This window comes from Bison bison, unplaced genomic scaffold (genome assembly GCF_000754665.1).
Source record: "Bison bison bison isolate TAMUID 2011002044 unplaced genomic scaffold, Bison_UMD1.0 scf7180017864368, whole genome shotgun sequence".
In the NCBI taxonomy this organism is placed as follows: Eukaryota; Metazoa; Chordata; class Mammalia; order Artiodactyla; family Bovidae; genus Bison; species Bison bison.
Genome location: NW_011494940.1, coordinates 2,985,454 through 2,997,036, shown reverse-complemented (window position 1 = coordinate 2,997,036; position 11,583 = coordinate 2,985,454). Strand labels below are relative to the sequence as shown.

Sequence of the window (11,583 nt, the reverse complement as noted above, 5' to 3'; positions counted from 1 at the left end):
GTTGGATGGTGCAATGTGTACCCCCTTCTCAAGACCCTCCAATTTCAGTAAAGGCTTCTACCCTCTCAGACACTGTATATGAAGTTGGTTTTTGGTGAAGATGGGTGAAGTTGTATGGAAGAGTCGAGGCAGCATGGGAAACAGTAGGGGTCACTTGGGACTTCATGTTCATCTGAGGTGAGCTGTGATTTCTCCTGGGCGTGAGTAAATGGGTACAGACTCTTTCCAATGCCGAGGGCAGAGGTCATCACAGATAACGTCTGGATTCTACAGAGTTGAACATACTGTCTCAGCCATGTAGGGTTTATAGACAAACCAGTCAAAGACAACAACAGGGATTAATAGAATAATTGGCAGGATGAGGCAAGATGTAGCATAAACAGTATGAAATTGTGCTTTAATCCTCTCTCCTTCTCAGACAAACTATTAGATCTAGAAATCCAAGGATGAGAAAAGGAATGTTCAGGGGGCAATACAAGACTGCCTCTTTAAAGGATATACCTGAAGTTTATTCGGTGAAAATTCTGAGAAGTCAAATTTAGATAAAGAAGATAGTGATTGCCAGGGCTCATCACTGAGAAAGAATCAGCCCCAAATTGCCAGATCTCAGTTGGAGAGACCTCTGTCATCTGAGGGCTTCCCTGGTAGCTCAGTTGGTAAAGAATCTGCCTGCAATGCAGGAGACCCTGGTTCAATTCCTGGGTCAGGAAGATCTGCTGGAGAAGAGATAGGCTACCCACTCCAGTATTCTTGGGCTTCCCTTGTGGCTCAGCTGGTAAAGAATCCACCTGCAGTGTGGGAGACCTGGATTTGATCCCTGGGTTGGGAAGATCCCCTGGAGAAGGGAATGGCTACCCACTCCAGTATTCTGGCCTGGAGAATTCCATGGACTATATAGTCCATGGAGTCACAAAGACTGAAGTCTCACTCACGTGACTGAGTGACTTACACTTCACTTCACTCCACTCCACTGTCATTTGAATTCCACCAGGAAAGTGTCCCTGGGAAGATGCCATCAGCGAGATAGTGGCTCTAACAAGAACCTGGCATTGCCTGCAGGATTGGGGTTCATGATTTGCCCTCACCACATGGTATTGGTTTGACCTCTCTTTGCTGGGCAACAGGCACATGAGCAAAGAGCTACAAGGAACCAGCTCATCCTACTTGGTCAAAGGCATCCACTCCCAACTAGCCCAATGTGCTGAGGGGCAAAGACGATCACTGAGCTACTCAGCAAGTTTGATAGAACTGTAATCCATGGTATTAGTCGATCTCCCTCCCTGTGGTAGTCAGTCTCCATATATAGCCCCATCAGGGCTTTCCTCTGTATGCAGGGACTGCTTCTTCTATGGAAAGGGGACACCTCCCTCACTTTTCATCCAGGCTGGCCTTGATGTCTTATTTAACCGACAGAGTATGGCAGGAGTAATATTCTGGGAACAGATCATAAAACAGCTCTTGGTCATTTGAAACATTTGCTCCTAAGGCATTCTTTCTTAAAAACCTATTGGTTATGAGAAACCCAAGTGATCAGGGAGATCGTGGAGGTTGAGAGCATTGGCTGAGCTTCTGGCCAAAAACCAGCATCATCTGCCATGTGATGAGCCATCTTGGATGTCCAACCCAGTCCACCCTTCAGATGACACCACCCCCAGCTACTATCCATCTACAACTCTTGAGAGACCCGAAGTGGGAACCTCCCAGCTGGGCCCAGTCAACTCATGGGATGCTGAGAGAGAAGAATAAATTGTTGTTTCAAGCCATTGAGTTTGAAGATGGTTTGTTCCAGAGTAACAAACAACAGGACCACTCCTTGTTGAAGTATTAGGACCCTCAGGTTTTCTTGGAGCATTAAGTAATATTGTGATTGTTTCTTCAATAACCTTCATCTTGAGATGGACTCATTGGTTATTCACTCTTTAAGGAACAATCCCTTGTTTCATAATTTTTCCAGTAACTCGAAACCTTTTGAAGATAGCTTGATGTTTTTATAGATAGATGCTTATTCTGAATCTGGCTTTATTGTTCTCAATTTGGGAGAACAGCTGGAATGAAAGACAGACTCCCTGGGAGAGCCACCTGTCTTGGCTGTGTTAATTTGGGCTGCTCAGTGGGAGGCTGGAATTTGGTGAGAAGCAATGGGCATGGAAGAGAAATTAGAGTTGGAAAAAGGCATCTAGCTAGCAAATAGAAATATAAGGACACATCGATGTCAATATAAAGACACATCATCTACATTACTTACTGTACACATTTTCTTACTGATTTCCCTTTAGTGTTAAACACGTGCTGTGTGAAAAGCACTATGATAAATACAGAGATGTGGTCTCTGCCCTCAGAGAGCTCACAAGATAGCTGCAAAGACAGTGACATAAACCCTTTAAAAGTTAAGTGATGGTACAAAACCATAATTAGAGATATGTCATGAGAAAGCCTTTCTATACAATGGATGAAAATAGAGGGGCTCTGAGTTCCATGGATTATCTGAGTGAGACCAAGGGAAAGTTATGGTACTAGTCACCTGGGGATGGATGTCCAGAGATAACTTTTCAGAATTATTTTATAACCACAGAGACCATTCCATGGTAGCAACATGTTCACATCTGATCTTGAACCTTCAAAGGGATGGTTCTTCAAATAACCAAGAGGTACAAGAAAGACATGTATAGGAAAGTTATATCCAAGAAGCTTTTAATAGAATAGATCCCAATGACCAGATTATTAGAAGAAAAAGAGCAGATATAGGGTGCCCAGACACAGAAATAGGATTGTGAATAATGAGTGATTGAAGGAACCCAGATGTACTAGGTTGAATAGTGTCACCTAAAAATTCAAGTCCTTCCCAGAATCTCAGAATGTGACTTTATTTGGAAACAGGACCATTAAAGATGCAATTAGTTAAGATGAGGTCACCCTGGGGTAGAGTAAGCTCTTACTCCAATATGTTGCTCTTGTTGTTTAGTTGCTAAGAGTTGTGTCCAACTCTTTTTCAACCCCATGGACTGTAGATCGCCAGGATCCTCTGTCCATGGAATTCCCCAAGCAAGAATATTGGAGTGAGTTGCCGTTTTCTTCTACAGGGGATCTTCCCAACCCAGGGATTGAGCCTGCGTTGACTGCATTGGCAGGCGGATTCTTTACCACTGAGCCACCAATTGGAGGGAAGTCCAATCCAATATGACTGATGTCTTTATAAGGAGAGAAAACAGAAACACTGGCACATACAGAGTAAATGCCATGTGAAAAACCAGATACAGAGGCAGAATACCATGTGATACAGATACAGATACAGAATACCATTCTAACAGAGACAGAATACCATGTGATGACAGAGGCAGAGATTGGAGTAATGCATGAGCAGGCCATGGATGCCAAGGATTTCTGGCAGCATCAGAAGCTAAGAAGAAGGCATGGAACAGGTTTTCCTCTAGAGCCTTCAGAGAGAGTGTGGCCCAGTTAACACCTTGATTTCAGATTTCTAGCCTCTAGAACTGTGAGAGAATCAATTTCTATTTTAAGCTGTCCAGTTGCTTGTATGTTAGCCAACTAGGAAACCGCCACACCAGGGTAGCCTGTCTCTCCAAAACTTCTTGTTTCTGCTGAAGGCTGAGCTTGCAGCTCCCTGTATATCCAGACATCTGTCCTAGGCCATCTAGAGACACCCCTGGCTCTCTGGCTTACCCCCAAAATGGCCCTTATCCTCCACCACTCTTCCCCCTGCCACCACCAAGGAACCTGGTGGGATGAATACGGCTCACTGCTTGCAAACCAGAAAGTAGTGATGCTGGTGGTGGACGTGTGTCCATAACACAGTCACGACAAAGACTGAGCACCTTTCCACACCTGGCTCTCTGGGCACCGCCACTGATTGGGGTATAGCTGTCATCAGCACCATCCCCGAAGAGCCCTGCAACCTTGGTGGCCATCCCAGGTCACAGCACGATCCTGGCAAAAGCAGATGCGTTCCTGCAGCTCAGTGGGGCTTCCATTTGTTGCTTGCCTCAATAGTAACAGCGCTTTTTGTCCTCTGGAAAGCTGTTGAGTTTGATTCTGTGGCTTGAGTTTGAGAGACTCTAGGATCTGTCTTCTTGGCTCATTACAGAAAGCCCAGCCTTGAACACTGGGGGAAAAAAAATCTATCTTGGAATTCCTCATTGTTGGTGGCTCAAATGGTAAAGAATCTGCCTGCAATGTGGGAGACCTGGGCTTGATCCCTGGATTGGGAAGATCCCCTAGAGGAGGGCATGGCAACCCACTCCAGTATTCTTGCCTGGGAAATTCCATGGAAGACATCATAAAAAAAGTTTGTGTCTATTTTTAAAAAGAAGGGAAATATGTGGATGTGATCGCTGTGTGTGAGCTGTAGGGCTCACAGCTTAGTGCTTGCAGATAAAATGCACCTTCCTTACATCATTTGCGGAGGCTACAGTGTAGTGGTTCTGAACCCTGTGGGCAAGAGCCTTTTAATGTGGCTAGCATTCATTCCACACCAACACACTTTCTGTTTCCACCTTCCATCCTTGGCAATAGAGCTGCATGGGGAGCATATGTTTGGACTTGGGGAGTGAAGAGACGACTACTGTTGAGCTCCTGCAAAAAGCCTGAAAATGAATGGAATATTTTCTCCACCAGTTTTTGAAGTTTTCTTGTATCAAGCCAGATGACAATGAAACTGTTCTGTGTTGTGCTTAGTCACTCAGTTGTGCCCGATTCTTTGCAACCCCATGGACTATAACCTGCCCGGTTCCTCTGTCCATGGGGATTCTCCAGGCAAGAATACTGGAGTGGGATGTCATGCCCTCGATGACAATGAAGCTACATACTTCGTTATTTGGCTCTCCAGAGATATACCTTCACCACCCTAGAATTTAATATCATGCTTTTGACTTTTGTTGAAAGCATTTAATTCACAGACACATGCTGTTATCTCCCACTCAAGTGGTGGACCAGCAGTGGGATCTTAGCCCCACCTCAGACACATAGAATTGGAATTCCCAGCTTAACAAGATCCCTGAGTGACTTAAGTGCACATTAAACTCTGAGAAGTTTGCATGTTATGAAAAAACTCAAATGAACTTTTTGGCAATCCAATAGCTGTATGTAAAAGTTTCCTGCACTTTTTTTTTTTAAATAAAGGTATCAGAAATATCATTCATTGTGTTTCAATGCTCCTTATGTAAAGACTTGTGAGGCACTTCCTCTTATAATTCAATACTAGAGCAAAAGTTGTCTTTATTGACAAACTTAACATATTACCTCTTTCAAACATTGAAAGTGGTTCAATCCATTCAAATCTCTTTTTATCTTGGCTCCAAGGAAGCTCTAAAAAATTTTTTTGTTCACTGGCAGTAGTTCCCCCAGCCTAGGTTTTCTGGTATAATAACCATCCCCTACTAAGACTTATCATCACTCGTTTTTATTACTATTCTTTTCTATATTGGGGTGTCCCTGGTGGCTCACTGGTAGAGAATCCACCTGCCAATACAGGAGACATGGGTTCGATCTCTGGGTTGGGAAGATCCCCTGAAGGAGGAAATGGCAACACACTCCAGTATCCTTGCCTGAGAAATCCCATGGACAGTGGAACCTAGTGAGCTACAGTCCATGGGGTTGCAAAAGAGTTGGACGTGACGTAGCAGCTAAACGACAACAACCAAGATTCACCATTACTTGTTCCTATTATCATACTTGCCTACGTTTAAGGGTTTGGGGATTTTGTTATTGTTTTGATTTTGTAATTGTGTGTTCTTGTAAACCTCTGATTCTTTTTGGACCTAAGTTAAACATCAATAAATCAATGGATATCAAAAAAGGGGGGGGAAATAAATATTGGTAGACCCATGTGTCTCAGAGTTGAATGTGCACTTAAATCACCCAGGGATCTTGCTAAGCTGTGGATTTCAATTCCACGGGTCTGAGATGGGTCCTGAAGTTCCACTGCTGGTCCACAGACTACCACTTGAGTGAGAGATAGCAGTATATAGCTCATGAACTAGAAATCTGTTGCTGCTTAAAGAAGTCAGAGGAGTAAATGCAGCAAAGGAACTGTAAATGGAAAGAAGCAGAAGGAAATATTTTCATCTTCCAACACCAAATGAATAAGACCAACTAACTCTCTGTCCCCCCTCCCTGCACTTTGGTTTGGAGAGAGTCCCATGGACGTGAGGCAGCATGGCAAAGCTGAGGGCTGTGTTCTGGAACCACACAGTCTGGACTTGAGCCTCAACTCCATCCCTTCCTAGTGTGTCTTTGGGTAAATTGTCACCAGGCCTCAGTTTCCCTATCTGCAGAATGGGGATGGTGTTAGTACATTTTTCAGAGTAGTTTCAAGGACTCAGTGAGTTAACAGGTGTGAAGGCTGGGAACGATGCCTGGACCATTGTAGACACTGTGCAGGTGGTGGTTAAATCAATTAATGGATGCAACATTCTGCTTCTAAGCACCTGTATGGGGTTTATCCTGGATGAGTTGATGTATTTCTGATCAGTTGAACATCACTTGGTTCTAAACTGGACTCTGTTTTTCCCCTGGGAATTGAGGAAGGGGCAGGAGGTGGGGGCAGCATCTTTGATGAAAGATCAGATTCACAAAGCATCCTCAGTTTTTAAGTGAAAAAAATAAAAGTATGGAGTCAAGAGTTGGACCTATGACTGACAGGAGTGGCCCAGGGAAGCCAAATCAGCAGAGTTGTTGTATGTCCTGTAAGCAGCACTTGGCGAGCATCCCCTCGACGTGGCCCCTTTCAAACACCTCTTTAAAGAGACTTTTACCCTTGGCTAGTGTTGGTGTAAAAAAGACTACGTTAAGCATTTGTACAGGTTTGATGGAATCTGTCACTTAAATGAGACATTTCCCTTTGGCCTGTGACAGCTAAATAAATTTGAGTTGTTAAAGAAACTGTGCTACAGGTTTCTGCCTGGTATTAATCACCTTTTAAACCTTTGTTCCCTCTCCCAAAGCAAAGAGCCCAGCCAGCAGCGAGTGAAGAGATGGGGCTTCTCTTTCGATGAGATCTTGAAGGACCAGGTGGGGCGGGACCAGTTTCTACGATTCCTGGAGTCGGAATTCAGTTCAGAAAACCTCAGGTACACCTCTCCAAGGTTTGAGTTGTGCGCAGAGTATCTGAAGAAATTTACATCATCAGTTTCCCTCGCCACCTCCCTTTCTCAGTCAAATGCTATGGCTCAAATTCAAATTCCAATTAATGTGGCCAAGGTTGGAGAACAAACTTTATGTTCAAGCTTTATTATCACTGGATGAGCACCCACCAACACCACAGTGTTCGGTTCTTTAAATCCAGATGACATGTGTTCAAGCTATTGGAAACATGTCTTCAATAATAAGTCAATGGTCGAATGGATTTAATGACACCATCCTTACACTAAAACCATAAAACCATGGAGCTCCATGGCAGAAAGGGAGCTCAGAGACCTTTCCCTTTAAAACTTTCCAACCTCTGGGGTCCTGAATACTTGACAGGCTAACGAGAAAAAAGAGGGGTCAGTGGGTTCACTTCAGAATTTCAAGAAGTCACAGTTAATACTGTTCAAGAACTGGAGATGTAACTCTAAAAGCTAATCAAAATATACTTTTCTTTTTGGGGGGAATTCTAGCAACTCCATGTAGTGGTTGCTTTGGTCACTTGATGCCAGTGAAAACATTGATTGTTCTGTTGGTCTGTGAGTAATCAAGATGGGGAAAATGTACTAATGTGCTGATAGTTACTGTCTAGTAGAAAAAAAAACTTTTAAAACATGGGGTTCATTGTAAGAGAAAAGAAAGGGAGCTTGTAAAAAGGGGTAGGGATGGTGGTCATGCAAAACTGAGTAACCTGGGATTTATTCAGGCTTTCATTGTATTAGATGTAGAAACAGAGACATACAGAAAATGTGACTTATCTAAGACCCTGACTCATCTTGGCCAAGTGTTGGCTTCTCAGTGGGTAAGATGGAAATCTCAGTGTTTTCTGGGCACCAGGATCTCTTTTACATACAAGGTTAATTCCCGTCTTCCAATGGCATTTTTCCAAAGAGTGACTTTATTAATTTTTTTTTTTACTTTAAAAAGACCATATGTTGTGAACAAAAGACTGTGTGCTATAGTGTTAATGCGCAAAATCCATGTTATATATTCAGAGTTGGAGACCATATCAGTTCCGTACATCAATCAAATGATATTTATCACACACCTATGCTGTCTCCAGCCCCCAAGAATCTGCTGAGGGGGTGTAAGAAAGACAAGATGCATGATCTTTGCCTGCAGCAACCTTGTTGGTCCTTGAAGAAAACACACAAGAAATCCTTAAATCATTAAATGAATATAAATGAGTGTAAACTCTGAGAACCATTTTGGTAATGTTTTCAAAACATCCTACCAGACTAGGCACATCATAAGCTGGGCTTTGAAGAGTATACAAGATACTGATGTAGACAAGAAAGAGGGAGGGGGGCTGCTCTCAGCTGGAAGACCCTGAGAGCGGAGCTGTGGTGGGGGGACCCTCGCACACCACGCAGTCCTGGGAGGATGGGTAGATGCTGATTAACTGGACTAGCAAGGCCGTTCCAGGTGGCTGTGTACCTATTGTAAACCAGATAAGGTTGAATATCTGATTTCAGGTTATAACACAGAAGAGCTCTTTTCTTGTGCTGAGGCATTATTCTACACTTTGCTTCAATTCCTAACTGAGTATTTGTAATAGAAGGCTTGACTCTGGACCACTTTATCAGGATGGTGCTCAGACCAGCCTCCTAGGCCGTGCCTGCAAGTGTCCTGGGTGGGAAACCACCCCCTCTGTGGCCAGCATGCTGTGCCCAGGCAGACTCTGCATGACTAGTTCAGCCTCAAATCCCACCCTCAGCCTGGTCCCCATGAGCTAGCCCTGGGGGTTCTCCCCGTGTTCCCTGCTCATCCCTGTCCACGGGGCCCCAAGATGGAGTGGTGTGTGGTTTGTGGTTTAGTCACGAAGTCATGTCCAACTCTGGGCAACCCCGTGGACTGTAGCCAGACTCCTCTGGCGTGTGTTGCCATTTCCTTCTCCAGGGGATCTTCCCCACTCAGGGATCGAACCTGGGTCTCCTGTATCACAGGTGGATGCTTTACCAACTGAGCTACTCCAAAAGCCCATGGAGCTGTATAGAGGCTCCCTTTACCTGGCTATTTCTCAGCCACCTGCACCATTGTGGAGATGTGGAAGGAGGACCACAGCATCCTGGTCCTTGTGAGGGGCCCTGGGTGAGAACATGAACTGGTTCAGCCCTGCCTTGCCCAGTCTGAGTGTAGCCAGGGCCATGAAATCTGCATGCATTTCAGGCCGGGAGCACACAGAGGAGGGTGTCCCTGGCAGGTGTCAGGGCCTCCTCCTGCCTTACCGCCTGTACTCTGCCAGCGCCTCGCTCCAGGAGGGCTGCAGTCAGTCCTGGGTGAGAGAGTGCATGTGAGCGGGTGTGAGTGTGCAGTAACTAATCTCCTCCCCCAGCGTGAATGCATAAATCCAGACTTAAAGAGGGTCCCTTCTGATCCATGACAGGAGAGCGGATAAAGGAAATAGAACAACCTGAGATAAAAAGTATAGCCCAAGAGCTTCTAAAATCCTCTCTGCAAGCCCAAATTCTACTTGTATGATAGCATAATTGGATATATAGGGGAAGCTTTGGTTTTAAATCACACAACTTTAGGACTCTTGGGTCACCTAGAACCAGGTCCTTTCCTCCGCCTCCATTTGCAGTCATTCCTGTGGCCACAGATACCAGCCTGGCGTCCACTGTGACCCAGGTCCTGAGGGTGCAGAGTTGAATGCATCTCACCCCTCACCCAGGGCATCCTCGGGGGGCCCTGTGGCTGCACCTCCCCTGTGGTCCCTGTGAAGGGTGGATGCCAGGGCCATGCCATGTGGCACAGCTCGAGGGCACTGCCCATCTGTGGTGCTGGCCATGCCGGGATGGTCCTTCCTCCCCCGGACTGGTCAAGCCCAGGCAGCTGGCCTTGGAGCAGGGGAGGGAAAGAGAGAGACTGACCAGGACTCAACTGGATCCACTGCAAAGGCTTCTCCACGTCTGTCTCCCCAAGCTCCTTTGCATCTCTCCAGTGAAAGGGGTACTTAGAGCGTGATGTTTTTGCATGATGCCTAGAAAAATCTTGCCAGCTCACCAGCCAAGTGGTTCAGTCTCTGCCAGCGCTTCAGAATACAGAGAAGAGGAGCCCCAAAGAGGCATAGGTGTTGCTTTCACCACAGCAAAAGGTCACCCTGGATCCTTTAAGGAAAGAGGTCTATGGTCATACAAGTTGACATCTTCTTTCATCATTTTTTGGGGGGTGAGCCTGTGAGATGAGGGAGGGGCAACACCTCCAAGCACTGGAGGCCACATGGCCAGGGCATCTGCAGCAGACAGCAGGGCTCATGGTTGTGGGCTGCTTGTAGGCTGAGCCCAGGGCTCCATTTGGATAGGGTGGGCACCCCCACGGGAGACAGCTGTTTGCTCAGAGCCTCTAGAACACATGCAAGGTGGGACCTCCTGGTTCTGAAGCAGAGGGTCCCAGGGAGTGGTCTGGCTTGGTCCCTCTATTTTCTCTGTGTGCTTTCCTAGAAGGGTGACAGGAACCCCTTGCCCCTTGCCACCTTTGCCCCCTCTCTTGCACAGCAAATCTTTTTTTTGTTTGTTTGTTTTTGGTTGTGCCGAGAGGCACGCAGGATCTTAGCTCCTGGGCCAGGGATCGAACCCACACCCCCTGCCATGGAAGCACAGAGTCTCAGCCACCAGACCACCAGGGAAGTTCTACGACCTGCACAAGTCTTCATCCTCCCTGACCTGACCACCACTGCCTCTCGGCAGGGCATGAGTTAAAAATCAAAACCCGCAGCCAAGAGCATCCCCTGTACATTTTTTATGAACTGTAACGTCTCCTGAGAGAACATGGTTGTTCTTCTAACCTGCAGATTGATTATCCTGGTTCCACACAGTGTCAGCTGAAGGGAGAAGCAATTAAAGAGAGCGCAGGAGTGTTAGCAGTTTGTCCCGGAGCGCTCCAGCCTCCCAGTTGCCCCAAGTCCTAGGAAGACTCCGGGAGGTGGGCCAGGCCCGGTGGGCTTCCCCAAGAACCGAACACATGGTTCATGGGGACAGAGGTACTCACACGGCACTCAGACAACCTGTGGCATTTGGGCCACTACCTCGTGAATGTCACTCAGTTCGGGTGGTGCTGCTGGTGGTGAGATCCCAGCCCAAGCAGAGACCAAGTCGAGTGACAGCGGTTGTTCCTGAGTCTCTGTTGGCCAGCAGAGGGCACAGAGGCCCTTCCTTCTGCGTGGAGCTGGCTTTTCCCGGGAACAAACGAAAAGCTGGGTTTTTCTAACACATGACAATCCTAGTTGATGAGAAGATAGGTAAGCAAAGAACCAGGGCCTGGCCAGACCTCCTGGAAGGACGGAGCGCCGCCCTCTGCTTCATGGTTCCCCTTGTTGCAGCCAGCCTTGAGGAGGAGACCCCATTCCATGTTAGCACCCTGGCCCCGCGGGAGACAGAAGGCCAGCTGGAGCAGCCCTGGATGGCCCTCAAGTCCCATCACCAGCTGCTCGGTATGGCGTTG

The 11,583-nt window shown here is 46.5% G+C and overlaps 1 protein-coding gene across 4 annotated transcripts in view; it reads left to right on the top strand.

The window, feature by feature from the left end:
* Positions 1 to 11,583, top strand: part of RGS6 (regulator of G-protein signaling 6) — a 192,008-nt gene that overhangs the window by 132,878 nt on the left and 47,547 nt on the right. For all 4 annotated transcript variants that reach the window (XM_010855815.1, XM_010855814.1, XM_010855813.1 and 1 more), the window contains exon 12: positions 6,960 to 7,085. In XM_010855815.1, coding sequence (XP_010854117.1) covers positions 6,960 to 7,085 — 126 coding nt within the window. The remainder of the gene's footprint in view (positions 1 to 6,959; positions 7,086 to 11,583) is intronic.